Source organism: Aphelocoma coerulescens, chromosome 3 (genome assembly GCF_041296385.1).
Source record: "Aphelocoma coerulescens isolate FSJ_1873_10779 chromosome 3, UR_Acoe_1.0, whole genome shotgun sequence".
NCBI lineage: Eukaryota > Metazoa > Chordata > Aves > Passeriformes > Corvidae > Aphelocoma > Aphelocoma coerulescens.
In genome coordinates this window covers 7,969,214-7,983,975 of record NC_091016.1, presented here as the reverse complement: position 1 = coordinate 7,983,975, position 14,762 = coordinate 7,969,214, and the positions used below count along the sequence as shown (strand labels likewise).

General features: G+C 39.8%; 1 protein-coding gene across 3 annotated transcripts in view; it reads left to right on the top strand.

The window, feature by feature from the left end:
- Window positions 1-51: 51 nt before the first annotated feature.
- Window positions 52-14,762, top strand: part of ESF1 (ESF1 nucleolar pre-rRNA processing protein homolog) — a 32,632-nt gene continuing 17,921 nt past the window's right edge. The window contains exons 1-8 of one of the 3 annotated variants that reach the window (XM_069009009.1): window positions 52-122; window positions 1,783-2,473; window positions 3,234-3,562; window positions 4,324-4,437; window positions 5,126-5,226; window positions 6,335-6,487; window positions 7,980-8,094; window positions 9,029-9,167. In XM_069009009.1, the coding sequence (XP_068865110.1) occupies window positions 1,783-2,473; window positions 3,234-3,562; window positions 4,324-4,437; window positions 5,126-5,226; window positions 6,335-6,487; window positions 7,980-8,094; window positions 9,029-9,167 (1,642 nt within the window). In that variant the 5' untranslated portion in view covers window positions 52-122. Of the gene's footprint in view, window positions 123-191; window positions 286-1,782; window positions 2,474-3,233; window positions 3,563-4,323; window positions 4,438-5,125; window positions 5,227-6,334; window positions 6,488-7,979; window positions 8,095-9,028; window positions 9,168-14,762 lie in introns of those variants that run through there. The other 2 variants (XM_069009010.1, XM_069009011.1) reach the window with 2 other exon arrangements.

The following is a 14,762-nucleotide window of genomic DNA, read 5'->3' as shown; positions in this document are numbered from 1 at the left end:
CGCCGCGCGAGCGGGGGAGCCGTGTCCCGCCGCGGCCGCCGTAGCGCCGCCGGAAGTGGCGGTGCAGTGGCGGCGTGCAGCGTGCGGGCAGCGCTTTGAGGGAGCGGCGGGCCGCGGGCACGGTCGGTGCGAGCGGGGCTTCCTCTGGGCTCCTCCCTGCGGCCGCGTCCGTCGCTGGGGTCGGGGACGGAGCGGGTGCGGGGGCTGCAGCCGCAGCCGACTCGGCGCACCTGGTGCTGCTGGTGGGCTGTAGCTGAGGTGGACGCCGGGCTAAGCTCGCCAAAGGTCCTGTGTGTGGGTCTGGTGGGGAGTCACGGAGGGATGTGTCTGCAGACCACGTGTATCCGTTATCGCAGAATCATAGAATGGCCTGGGTTGAAAGGAATCTCAAACACTATCTCGTTGGAAACCCTCTCCATGGGCAGGGGCACCTTCCACCAGACCACGTTGCTCAGAGCTCCATCCAACCTGGCCGTGAACATTTCCAGGGATGAGGCATCCACAGCTTCGCTGGGTATACTGTGCCAGTGCCTCACCATCCTCACACTGAAGAATTTTTTCCTCCTATCTAATCTAAACCTACCTTCTAATAGTTGAAAGCCATTCCCCTTTGTCCTGTTACTCCAGACCCCTGTAAATCGTCCTTCTCTATCTTTCTTGTAGGCTCCTTTCAAATGCTGGAAGGCCACAGTTAGGTCTTCTGAAGCCTTCTCTTCTCCAAGTTGAACAATCCCAATTCTCTCAGTCTTTTCACATAGGAGAGGAGCTCCATCCCTCTAATTATCTTGGTGGTCTCTGGACTTGCTCCAACAGCTCCATGTTCTTCCTGTGCTGAGACCCCAGATCTGGACACAGCACTGCAGGTGGGGTCTCACTTGAGCAGAGCAGAGGGGCAGAATTCCCTTCCTTGCCTGCTGCCCATGGAGCTTTGGATGCAGCCCAGGGCACAGGGGGTTTCTGGGCTGCCAGCGCAGCTGACAAAGCAAAGATTTGTGGCTGAGACTGTGGTAGGTACAGGATTATTTGTGACTTGTTTAAATCTGCTGCTGCAGCAAAGCCAACAGGGCGCTGAGTTCCGTCAACCAGACGTCACCAGCAGAGATAAAGAAATCATTATCCCACTTGGTGCTTGTCAGGTCACGTCGGGAATTCTGTGTTCAGTTTTGGTTCCTGCCCTACAAAAAAGATGTGGGCAGACTGGGGAGGGTCCAGAGAAGGGCCACAAGGATGACCAATGGACTGGGAAGCTGCCATGTGAGGAAAGGCGGAGAGAGCTGGGTTTGTTCAGCCTTGAGGAAAGAAAGCTCAGGGGAGACCTTATCCTCATGTTCCAGTATTTAAAAGGTGGCTACAGAGATGATGGAGACTCTCATCCTACAGGGAGTCACAAGCAAGGCACAGGGGGTAATGGGTATAAGTTATTCCTTGGGAGATTCCACTTAGATACAAGAGGAACATTTTCCTCAATGAGAACATTCAGCCATTGGAATAATCTCCACAGGGAAGCGGTGGATTCGCACGTACAAGATTTGGCTGGACAGAGTGCTGGGCCATCTTGTATATACAATGCTTTTGCCAAGAAATGTTCTTTGAGGTCCCTTCCAGCCAGGTGGTGTGTGATGCTCTGCAATTGTCATATATGCTTTTGGAAAGAACTTTTTAGGTATAGGTTAGAAATCCAACTTTGTTTAATCCTTGTTTTTTTCAGTCACATATCTAAATCTGTGTTAATTGGTTGAGGTTTTTTTAATCAGAAATGATTGGGTTTTTTCCATATTGTAGATGTCCAAGTCTTCAATGGCATCAAAAATGTCATCCCAGGAGGAAATACTGAGCGATGGCCGGTTCAGCTGCGTCGCAAGGGATCCCAGGTTTTGGGAGATGCCTGAAAAGGAACGTAAAGTCAAGATTGACAAGCGATTCCGAGCGATGTTTCATGACAAGAAGTTCAAGCTGAGATACACAGTGGATAAAAGAGGTCGCCCTGTTAACTATACCTCTACAGAGAACCTCAGAAAGTTTTATGCCTTGTCGGAATCTGACTCTGATCTTTCAGAAAGTGATAGTAAAGAACTCACTGTAAAGAAAAAAAAGAAAAAGAAAGCTAAAGGTAAAGGAGAAGCGGATTCTGCAAAGGCCATTACTGGTGGCCTCCCAAAGGAGGAGAGCAAAAAATCCAAACAAGGGGTGGACCAAACATGTGAAGCGGTGACTAAACTAAATGACCTTAAAAAAGAAGGACAAAAAAGTAATTCTAAGTTCAGCTTGAAAGAGGATTCACAGAAAACAGCAATGGATCGCTCTCAGGGAAACAAGGGCCTTTTACCCAGAGGGGAAAACAGACAAGGAGGTGCATCAGGGGGAAGATCCATTTCAATTCAAAACAAGGAAAAGTCTTCACAAGCAAGTGGTACTAAGTCAGTCAAAGCTCCCACGAGGGACCACTCCCTAGGAGAGAAAATAAAAGAATCAGGTTAGTTGTTCAAATAAGGAGGAGAATTCAGCTGTGTTTATTTGTATGTTGTTGCTTTCGTTTTGTCCATGGAAGATATTTTGCAAGATCAGTTATAAAATAGCTGACTAACTCAGATTCAGTGTTCCTGGAAGACTGGAGTTGGTCAGCTCTGTATAGAATCAGTTCTGATTCTTCAGTAAGATTGTCAACATCCCTGTCCTTTTAATTGTTGGTGCTGAAATTGTTGGTTAGTTAGGAAAGTAAAATTTATAATAGCATATACGCTGCTGTATTTATCAAACTGAACAGCAGATATATGAACTGATACCATGAAGGCACATCACAACTTGTGGACTGAAATTGTAAACATGGCAGCATTGAGCCATTAATATTAAAGGAGATGAGAAAGAACAGGTAACTTGAAGAAAAGTTTGAAGAAAAACTTTATTTATATTGCTTGTACATATGTATAGCCTTCATTATTAAACTGATTTCTACCTGTTGGTTCTGTAAGATAAATGAAATAGCAGTATATTTAATTACAGTTGAGATTGATAATGCAATTGTGAGCCTAAAGAGTATTTACATTAGATTAGACCAGACTAGACAAACAAAAGAGGCAACACCAATGTTTTCTGTTATTTGCTCCTGCATCATTACACCTTTTGGGGGTCCTGTAAATAGGTATGAAAAAGCCCTGAAGTTTTCCTTTTTGTAAAGGGTCATATGTAATTCTAACATAAAAATAGGTGTGTAATGTTTATCTTTCTGTGCTCAGATGTCTGTGACCAAAGTATAAAATGTAAAAGCCAGTTAGAGGAAGAAACTTCTGCTAGTGAGGATGCAGAATCGGAAGAAGAGGAATCAGAAGATGGTGGAGAAACAGGCGGGGAAGAGGAGCCAGAAGACGATGGGGAAATGGGTGAAGATGACAGTGATTCAGAAGGTGATGAAGAAAGTGATAGTGGGCCTGATCTAGCCAGAGGTATAGGGAACATTGAAACGAGCTCAGAGGATGATGAGGATTTGAATGAGCTGTTTCCAAAGGAGCCAGAGATCGAGCACTTGTGGCGCGAGTTGGATAAAGATGCCCCTCGTGGAGATGAGGTAACAATACTTTGCGTGTGAAAAGTTGCTACATGACAAACTCAGAAATGTTATGAGTTCATACAGTTTGTGGAAGTATTTTTTGTAAAGGTTTTTCAGCCTTTTAGTGACAGAATGGAAGTGATGGTGAAATTGTCTGACAATGAGAGACTTGCAGTTTTCACTGGTATCTCCTCTTCCCCCTAAGCACACTTACCTATGCCTATAGATAAGCTGTCTGCAGGTGAAAGGACAAACAAAATCGAGCCTTTCAGAAATTCCAAAATTTAGATAGTGCTGCTTTTGTTCACTACTGATTTTTTTCACTTTTCAAAAATTTGGTTATTTAACTCACACTTTAAGAAATTAAGATATCATTAGACAGCGAAATGGGACTTCACAACTAGCACAATCAGTGTGTAAGAAATCACAGTACTCTAGTGCTGTCACAATACAGGGGTAGTGATTGTTCTTGAAACTAACAATGTTTGATAACAAAATCCTAAGTGATTATGTTGTCGCTGCAGTTCTAAATCTGTGATTGGTGCAGTCCATTCTGTGGTGCTTCACTATTTATGTCCTTTTTACCTGCTTTGGTAATTGCTGCTTCTGATCTTTGCTAGTTTAAGTGATAAAAAGCCATGAAGACAATGCTGCTTTTATTTTTTTCAGGAAAATTTATTGCTGACTTTGATTTTTACCACTGAGTTCTGCAAGAGAATTGTGTATTCCTCACAACAGTCAAGAATTAAACCTATGAATTTTACGTTCTTTTCTTTCAGATTACAAGCAGATTGGCAGTTTGTAATATGGATTGGGATAGGTTGAAGGCTAAGGATTTGCTGGCTCTATTTAATTCTTTCACACCCAAAGGAGGAACAGTGTTTTCTGTTAAGGTAAGACTTGATCTCTAAAAAGAGAACTGACTTTTACTGATAAAAGAAATAGACTACAAAATAAGAAGTAAGACAGTGCTGTAGAGAACCAAAAGAAATATTAATGTGTTTAAAGAGAAACTGTGTTGCAATTTAACTCGATGTAACAGGCATGTATTTGGCAGAGTTAGAGGCCGAAGCCATTGACTTCTCATGTTTATGAGGTTGGCTCTCAGTGCTGGTTCTCTGACACTAATAGTGAAGTTCTCAGTTCTAGTAGGAGGAGACTACATTTCCTTGACTAGTTTAATTTTCAGTGGTCTGCATGGCAGATAACCCAGCCTTAGACCTTACTAATAAATTGGTTGCATTCTGGCCAATTAAGTTATATTTTTCCATTTAGTGTCTGCCTCAGCTCTCTGAGAAATTTTAATCAGATACCTCTTCCTGAAAAGGGCCACAGTAGAATGAGCAAAGTCAGGGTTCCTGTTGTTCTTCATCTGTCTCAAGATTCCTGGCAGGCAGTTTGGTTATTCTGCTGTCTTTTCCACACATTAAAATTAGGAAGGTAATAAATTTGATGGAATTGATCCCTTAACTGATCTTAAATAAAAACTGCAAAGTGTAAAAGCCTGGAGAGAAATTTTTTCTTAGTTAGTGTACATTGTGTCACAGTTTAAGCTTTAGTTTTGTGTTATTGTATTTGTAGATTTATCCTTCGGAGTTTGGAAAAGAGAGATTGAAAGAGGAAGAACAAAAAGGACCTGTGGAACTGTTCGATCTTCCAGAGAATACCACAGAGGATGATGGGTATTAATTTTAATTTTGTCTTCAAATAAGAGAATAATATGTTTAATTCTTAGTGAAAATGCCAATCAACTCCTGTTTCCAGGAGTTCATATGTGGAAATGTCCTGTGGACAGCTTAATTTTTCAGTTTTTTTCAAGGGTTGTTTTACAATCCTTGGTTCATTATCATGCATTTAATAAATGCATTATGATGAAACTTGAGAAGATTTGCTTGTTGATGTGAGCTCAAAATTTTATGATGTAGCTCATTGGAATAATCAATGGAACAAATATATGGGGAGCTTAAAAAACAGCATTTCTCTTCTACAAATTGCCATTTGTGCAGTAAACTCCCCTTAGTGCCCACTGTCAAAATTCTTACCTGTGAATCAACAGGGACCTTCACTTAGTCCAAGAATTCCCAGATGGAGATTTCTTGAGTGCCACCAGCAGCAGCCCTGGCTTCCTGGGCTGAGCTCCTCAGTCCTACCATTGTCCTGACTTCTTCGGGCATGTCTTTCTTGCTTTTTTTAAACTTTTGTTAAAGATTTTGCTTTGATATTTTTCCAGAATTCCCAGATGTTTGGTAGCCTGATTGGGGCCGTATTTGTATAATGCATCCTGCTGGACTGCCCTGTATTTAGAAAAGCTAGATGCTTCTGACATAAGGGCAGATCCCTTTGAAGGCATTCTCTAGTGCATCAGGGGAGGGTAAGGTGGACTCAGAGCATGTTCTGAGGTCCCCTTCACTGTGTGCATCAAGGTGCATCCTGAAGCGTTAGATTTACTGCTCAGTGGGCTTGAGAGCATCTGCAATCCAACAAACAAACCCAGGTATCCCAGAGGTACCTCAGTGATACCTGTGCCCTTCAGATTCACAGAACCTCATCCTTGTGATCTTTCAATGGAGTCATATACAGATTTTACACTTAATAAAACTGTGTGAAATAGTCTTTTTACTTGAGCAAAACTGAATACTGGTGGAACTTTGTGCTGTTTAATGTCGAGCCTTACAAGATTAGGAGAGTGGTTGGTTGGCGCATGTTTTTAATGAGTTGAATTAAAATATTTTGCAAATAACAAGATGTTACAGCCAGCTCACCTGACTGGTCTTTTCTCCACTTTTGCAGGATTTATAGGGAAAAACTGCGAGAATACCAGTTTAAGCGACTGAAATACTTCTATGCAGTTGTAGAATGTGATTCTCCTGAAACAGCCAATAAAATTTATGAGGAATGTGATGGACTGGAATTTGAAAGTAGCTGCTCTTTCATAGACCTGAGGTAACTCCACTGGTGATATTTTTACATGTTCGGCCAGGGAGGGCGAATTAAAGGCAGTTTATAATAATTTGGAGTAAACTTTATTGACTTTACTCTGTAAGCAAAACAAGATATGAAGATAAATTGGGCATCCAGTGAGTTGTTAGGCTTCCCTTTGGTTCTTCTTTCTTCTTTTTGACCATTTTTATTGTAATATGGGATGTTCAAGAGGATGTCTGCGTAGAGAGATTATTTTCAGAAAAGCCAGATAAAATGTTCTCATTACATCTTCAAGCTTTTGGTACAATTAAGTAAAGTGATAGGATTCAGGAAATGAAACAATGCACTGTTGCTTTTTTCTTTTTCTCTCCCCAAGGGTCCAGAAGTGGCTCTTTTTCAGGATTCCGAATCTTGCCCGCAGGGCAAGATTATTGCTGCTGTTGTCACAAAGCTGCAATAGATGTGTTAGCCCCTGTGAATGAGCTGGATGCTCTGATATTTCCAAAGTCATGTTCGGGGAAGAAAGGATTTTAAATTGTGGTTTGCTTTATTGTTAGTATTTCCTTTTGTTGCAAAAAACTCCTTTCAGTCTAAACAGAAAAGTTACTAAATCATAAAAAGTTGTGGCAGAAGCCCTGTTTGTCTGCTGGGGCCTCTGTTATGGACACTCTTGGAAATCAGTGAAAGTCAAGGTTTTTTTTGCTTTGAATAATTTTCTAGGGGAACTTAGTTAATTTGATTTGAACCATTTTGGAAAAGACATCTTTGCTAAGTGAACATGTAAACTTGTGAACATGTGTGAACATGTAAACATGTAAAATGTGTGAACGTTTTAAACACTGGTAATGTTTTACAACAAACACAGGTGTTTGAAATTCTCTAATGATTTTCCTAATCTTCTGCTTTGTTAAATTTTAATGTAGACTACTATTTATCGTATTACGTTTGCAAAGATTTAAAAAAAATCACAAGTAATTCCTCATGTAGTATACCAAGGTTTTTGGTTTTTTTATACTAAGTTCTTCAGTTGTTACTCATGACTTTGGTCTTTTAAACTTTTTTTTTCCTTATTCATTATAATTTTCAAGATGTACCAGGCTTTCCTAAAAGGTTTGGAATTTTTTTTTCATCTGTTTCCAAATCCTCTTTTATTCACTTTTTTCTTTTTAATTTTTAATATTAAACTTTCTGAAAAGATGGTTCTTAAAACAAAGAAAAACACCCAAAAAACCACCCGCAACCCTGTTTATACCAGACTGAAAATTGAAATACTTCCCAAACAGGGCATTGTTATACACTGAAAACCTGTGGAACAGACCTGCAGAAGCCAGGCAATGAATCTAGCATATGTGGAGTACTTGTCCATTTCTTTTGTTCCCTTTTCAGACTTACCCCCTTTTTATTTTAGCTAATTCTTTCATGCTGATGTACCATACTCATGAAAGCTTAGACTGTTTATACTATGCAATTTCCCAATGTATTTGAAGAATAACACGCTTTATTTGCCTTTAAGATTTATTCCAGATAATGTTACATTTGATGATAAGCCAAAAGATGTAGCCTCAGAAGTGAACATAGCTGCTTATAAGCCAAAGTACTTCACATCTGCTGCTATGGGAACATCAAAGGTATCTTTACAGTGTTTTTGTAATGTTTTTCTTATTTGTTTAGTTTTGCTGTCAGCTTATGAATGATATATGTACTGGGGAAAAGATTCCTGATTATCTTCAGCATTTCAAAATAAAGACATCAAATGTATTAAAAGATTTAAGCATGTTGTGGACCCACAAGTTGCAACCCTGGTTTGGATTTTAAAAGAGATTGGGCTTCATTATATCTCTATGACAAGTTGCACATGAAATTACTTTATTATTTACAGTTAAATCTTTTAATTTGCCTAAAATGGATGTTAGTGTATTAATTGGTAAGAGCCGTTTTGGTGGTAATGCCAGGCTTCAACAGTTGCTTCCCCTCCTTGTAGCAATTCATTCCTATTCTTTCCTACTGACAGCCAAAATTTCCATCTGGCCATGAAGTGAACCAGATTGGAGGAGTGATTAGTTGAGAAATAAGTACTTTCTGCTGGATCATTTTTCAGCCAGATCTGTTTCACGTTCTGGTTGAGGGTGCAGTTGCGCAAACACTTTCATTGTCCCCATTGCAATCTGCATGTGATTCCACCAGTGAATTGCTGCTGGAAGAGGAAAAGAGAGGGGTTGGTGGCTGCTTCAACACCAGTATCTGTTGTAACAAAGGAAATTTGGCTTACAGAGGTTTTGTGTTGTGGGACCTGCTCTTACAGAACCGTTCAGTGCATGAGGAGATCACTTCAGTTCTTCTTGTAGTTCAAATTCATTGAAACTGGCTGTAGAATAAATTCCAAAATGTTATAATTAAATTCCTGTTACTAAATTGTTATTATAGTGAGTTATTGTAGAGAACATGACTAACAGGTTTATATTGTGCCTTGAATGGAAGGTATAAAATAATTTTCCCTAAAAAGACATTACAGTGTTTAGTTTTAGTGTTCCAGCTTCTACAACTGGCATTCTTATTTTTAAGGTAGATATCACATGGGATGAGACAGATCATGAGCGAGTAACATCACTCAGCAGAACTTTTAACAAAGAGGAGCTTCTTGACATGGATTTTCAAGCTTATTTGGCTTCATCAAGTGAAGAAGAGGAGGAACAGCAGCAAGGTACTTTGGTGATAAATCTTGTACACAAAGTCATTAGCTGCAGGGTTTTGAACACAAATTATTTAAATATTTAAATGTCATATTTATAGAAAATGCTTTGAATATCATCTTTTACAAGGGCAATATTATATTTGTTGTATAGTGATTGAGTCCCTGAGCAGAATCACTAAATGGTTCAGACTGGAAGGGACCTAAAAGACCAACTAGCTCCAACACCCTGCCACTGGCAGGGACACCTTTCACTGGACTACAGTAGTTGCTTTCTGAATAGGAGCTTGCACCTCTGTGTGGAAAATAATTTTCTTGCTTTTTTATTTCTCCTCCTAGCCCCTTTTTTCTTTTTTTTCAGGGTACCTTGACATCTCTTTGTCAAGTTTGGCAGTATCTGCTTCTAATCTGTCCATTTCTGAGATAAATTACAGACTCATAGAACTTGAAGTGTTTCCTTTTCAGAGGAAAAGTCCTAGTTTGAAATGCAAGGTGGTTAATGACTAAATGAACAGGGACATCTTTCAAATGCTTTTTGATTCATGTACTTCTTAAGAATATAAAGAGAATTTCATCTAACTTTGCAAGGTACTTGAGTCTTCTGCATATGGTGCACCAGTGTTTAAATTCCTTATTAAATTGCTTGTTTTCATTCTGAAATGAGTCCTACTCTTAATATCTACAGCCTAGATTACAAGGCAAATAAAATTTCATTAAGCCTTAATTAGGCCTTTCAAACATGTTAAAATTGATTTATACCACATTAAAGCAGGTTGCTTCAAGCAGAGATGAGCTTGGAGCATGCAAAAAAAATTGCAGGATTTTTTTGGTTGTAGAGTTGGGAAATCTTGTGGCGGAAAACTCAGCTTGGCAATATCTTGGCAGGGATAATGTCCATTTGTTTCTCATCTTACATAAAAACTCACAAACTGCACCATTGTGAGCTTTAGTTGCTCTAGCAATGCTTAGTGAAGTCTAAAGGGGAGCAGGGGATGAGGAGTAAAGCATTTCCATCTCCTCTCACGTACAAGGCTACCATGATGTTAAAGAACAGCATCTGTGATAGGGTGGTGATGAAAGCAAATATCCATGGGAGCAACACTTCAGAAATTTTAAAGAGTAAAATTCCATTTCTGGGAAGGAAAAAAAAATGACCTTAAATAATCTTATCACACGAATAAATTTTAAACCTGGAAATGTCTAGATACAAATGATGTTTTGAAAAGTAAGTTATTAAGAGAGGAATTATGTTGTCATGTCTTTAATGTGTTCCTGACATTTTATCCATTCAGTTATGTGATACAAAACAGGATTCCATCTGTCAGGGTTCCGTCCAGCAGAATTATGTGGTGCTATGCACAAATGGGAAAAATCAATGTCAGCTGCATGAATGGAAATGTAGGAGTCTGATAAGGAGGGAAAAAATGTCCTGGACTTCTATTTGTACTTTTCAAACTTATTAAAATGTTTTATTTATAAACAGGTTTTTGTTGGCCTGTTCTAATTTTTTTTTTCCATGGAATTTTTTCAACTTAAAATATGTGCATCATGAATGTTAGTATTACTGTTAAACAACAGTTCTGTAACATCAAGGATTTCAGTGACCTGGAATGTTGTGGTTCACAGCACAAAATTTCTCCTTTACATTGCTTCTGAATTTTCTGTTACTTGGGTACATTTATCCCAATTAGGAAGTGTTTGTGGCATTCATTAAATCCAGCCCATAATTGCTATTTTGACAATGAGCACCAGTGACTTAGTGTATGGCATTTTAAATATGCTTCAAATTAAGCATTATGGGGTTTATGTCTAAGCTTTTCATCTGGGGTTTTTTTTTGTTTTTATCTTTGCAAGAGCAACATCTTTTCTGCTGTTCTGCTTTGCACAGCACACGAATACTGAAGCAGAAGATATGATAAAATACTTTTATAGGATTTTTTTTAATTAGCTGGTCTTGATGAATCATGGAGTCACAGAATATCCTGAGTTGGAAGGGACCCATGAGGACCACTGGGTCCAAGTTGTGACTCCACAAAGGGCAACCTAAAAGCTAAATCTAAGAGTTGTCCAAACATTTACTGAACACCACCAGGCTTGTAGGAAACTCTGTGTAGATCCCTGCTCTCCTCAGTAGGAATCTGAGCAGGAAGCCCAGCTTCCTGTGGTATTTGACTTCCAATATAAGACTCTGCAAACCCAGTAGGTCTTTGTTTTGTGCTGCTGCCCTGATGCCAGAGGTGCACAAGTGCAGAGAAAGGAAATGTAGTGGTTGGGAGGGAGGAGTTTTTGTTCAAATAATGCTGCTGAATCTTATTTTCAATAATTAAGGTTAAATAGAATCAGACCAGATATTAAATCTTTTTACAATTCTGAGAACTATTTGCTGCAATAACTCATGACTACATACATAAATTTAAATGCATAATATAGCATTTTATTAGATAACAATACAGCCTTTTTCTCTTAAAGATGAACAGTATCCACATGTGTTTATATTTGCTAGAGCTATTACAGAAGACTAAGAAATGGAGGGTGACAGAAGTAGAACATGCAGTTATTTGTTACTGTCTCTGGAAAGAAGAAGCAAGAGGATTTAGCAGTTTATGAGTTGGCCAAGCCTGGGTGGAATATCAAGGGAAATTCAGAATACAAATACCACAACCTGGTTATTTTCTTTCTGTGAAGCATCAGAAACTGGATACAACTAATGCACGTGTTGGATACTTTTCCAAAGCATGCTTGCAGGAACTGTTGTGTTGGGTTTGTTTTGTAATTAAAGGTGCTTGGAAGGCCAAGAAGGGTCATGTCAGCATTCCTTCCAGGAAGTTCGTATAAACTGTGGGAGGTGTCCAGTAACTTGGAGTTGAAGAGCACATCTCTGTGTGTTTTTGCAGGCCAGTGAGTCCCTACTCAGGACTGACTCTGATTGCCAGCGTTAACCTTGGCTTAGGTCTGGCTGGCTCAGAGGCATGGCTCTACTGATGCCAGGTCACCTCTGCACAGACAGGTGCTGAAAGGCTGCAGCTACAACGCTCACCTGGTCTGCAAGGGGAGGTTTAAACACCTGGTGCACATCCCTCAATGGTTAGACTACAAAGACCTGAAGGAAAATGCAAAAAAAAATCTAAGAAAATGCCATAAATTAGTGTTTACCCTTCATTTACTGTTATCTGTGTTTGCATTCTCTTCTTCCAGTATCTTTTCTTCCTGAAAAATCTTACAAAAAGGCATCACTCTGACAGGCTTTGAATAAACTTCTTTTCATATTCTAAATTTTTCCGTTTTTTTATTAGCATTGGGATGACCTAATGGGATTTGCACAACTCCTTGTTCAGGAAGTGCTTGGAATGTGGGAAGATGGGTTTAAATCCCAGTGTTTCCTTTGTCATTATTTTCTGGCTCAAGACTGAGTTCAGCACATTTAATTTTTCATAGCATGCTGTAGTGCAGTGCAAAAACCCCTACCTCAGACTTGATTCTTGAACACTGGAGTGTGAAGCATTTAGTTCTAATTCTGTGGGTCTACATGCATTGTAGGTATTTTGGTTTTTATTTTTTATCTATCTGAATTTGAATAACTACCCTGGATAGAATTGAGACATTTAAGGCAATTTTTATGGTATGGCCATCAGCATCCAAGTCATTAGCTGAGTTTTCTGCTTTGCCATTACATCATGGAAAGAAAATTCGCCCTCATCTTTAAAAAAATTCAGCCTTGCAGCAGACCTCTTCTCAAATGTTATATCTGCTACAAGTTTTCTACTGCCTTTAATTTCTAAGGCTGAGGTTTTTTTAAAAAAGGAATCATCTACTCAGCTATTGCAAGATGATCTTAAACTACGAACACAATCTCTTCACAACCCTGTGATTACAAGAACGTGATCTCAGCTGCCAATCACCAATTTAACATATTGAACCTCTGCATGTGGTTATATTTTGTATTAATGTCACCTTTTAAAAACAAATTGTTGTATTGGAATGTTTATGACCAGCCTCATGATTTGAAATTTATTCTTTTTAAATCTTTTAGCATTTCTATTACTTCTTTCTTTTGAAAACAATAAGAATATACCTTTTTTTATACTCTAGATTTCATCAGTTTTTGCCTTTTTCTCCTTCCCAGGTTGATTGTATTTCTCTTGCAGTGCAGCGGTTAATGCCCCAGAACTTTTTGGTTTGTGTGTTTTCTTCAAAAAGCCTTTGAACAAGCTGTTGGCAGAAAGCATTGCTGCCTTAATATCCATCAGAAAGTGGTTCCTGATGTTGTGCAATACAGCGTGATACTTGAAAGCCGCTGACAAGGTTATTTGAACTCTGAGCAAACTTTGAGAACATACTCAGCTCACTTTCCTTTCTTGCATCTGTTGTCAAATGTGCTTTATTTGCTTACAGATTTAAAAGCTCCTACAGTTCTTTTGAAGGCAATGTTGAACATTTGTTTTAAAACTGTTAGTTTTGACAGAAGAAAGACAACTTTTATCTAAATGAGAAAGAATGACAATATGCATTGGCATTTAAATTTCTCCTAGCAAAATGAGTGATAAATACAAACTGGTAGTCCCTTGCCTATCCAGGTTCTAGGGATCCTCTTTTGGCTCAAAGATTTCTTCAGTTCCCATCCAGTAGAGCTTCTTTCTCAGGACACTAGGAAGAAGAAACAACCAAATGTCTTCTTTTTCTACTTGTCTTCAAAACAGAGTTGCCTTTTGCTTTCTGAATGAGCAGATGCTTCCTTCTTAGATCTCAGCTTCTGATGAGGAAAGTGGAAAAGCAGCTGCAGCTGACTGTCCCCATGTGCCGTGTGAAAGATGAGCCAGCAGGGAATGAGCCCAGGCTGGCTGAACAGAGAGCTTTGGCTGGAACTTAGGAAAGAAAGGAAGGTTTATGAACTTTGGAAGATGGGGCAGGCAATTCAGGGGGACTACAAGGGTGCTGTGAGGTTATGCAGGGAGAAAATTAGAAGGGTCACAGCCAATCTAGAACTTAACCTGGTTACTGCCGTGAAAGACAAAAATTGTTTCTATAAATACATTAACAATAAGAGGAGAGCTAAGGAGAATCTCCATCCTTTACTGGATGCAGAGGGAGGCACAGTGACAAAGGATGAGGGAAAGACTGCAGTACGTAATGCCTCCTTTGCCCTCAGTCTTACATAGTAACACCAGTTCTCTGGGTACCTGAACTGGGAGACGGGAACAGGGAGCAGAAAGAAGCCCCCTTAACCCAAAGGGAAATGGTCAGTGACCTGCTACACCACTTAGAGACACACAAGTCTCTGGGGCCACATGGGATCCCCCCAAGGGTACTGAGGGAGCTGGCAGATACGATATGCTCATTTAGCCACTTTCCATCATTTTTCAGCAGTCCTGGATAATCAGAGAAGTCCCAGTTGACTGGAAGTTAGCAAATGTAATGCCCATCTACACAAAGTGGTGGAAGGAGAGTGCAGGGAATTACAGGCCTGTCAGCCTGACATCAATGCTGGGCAGGTCACGGAGTGGGTCATCTTGAGGGCCATCATGTGGCACCTACAGGACAACCAGAGGCTCAGGCCAGTCAGCACAGGTTTGTGCAGGGCAGGTTCCTGCTTGACTAAATCTCCTCTTA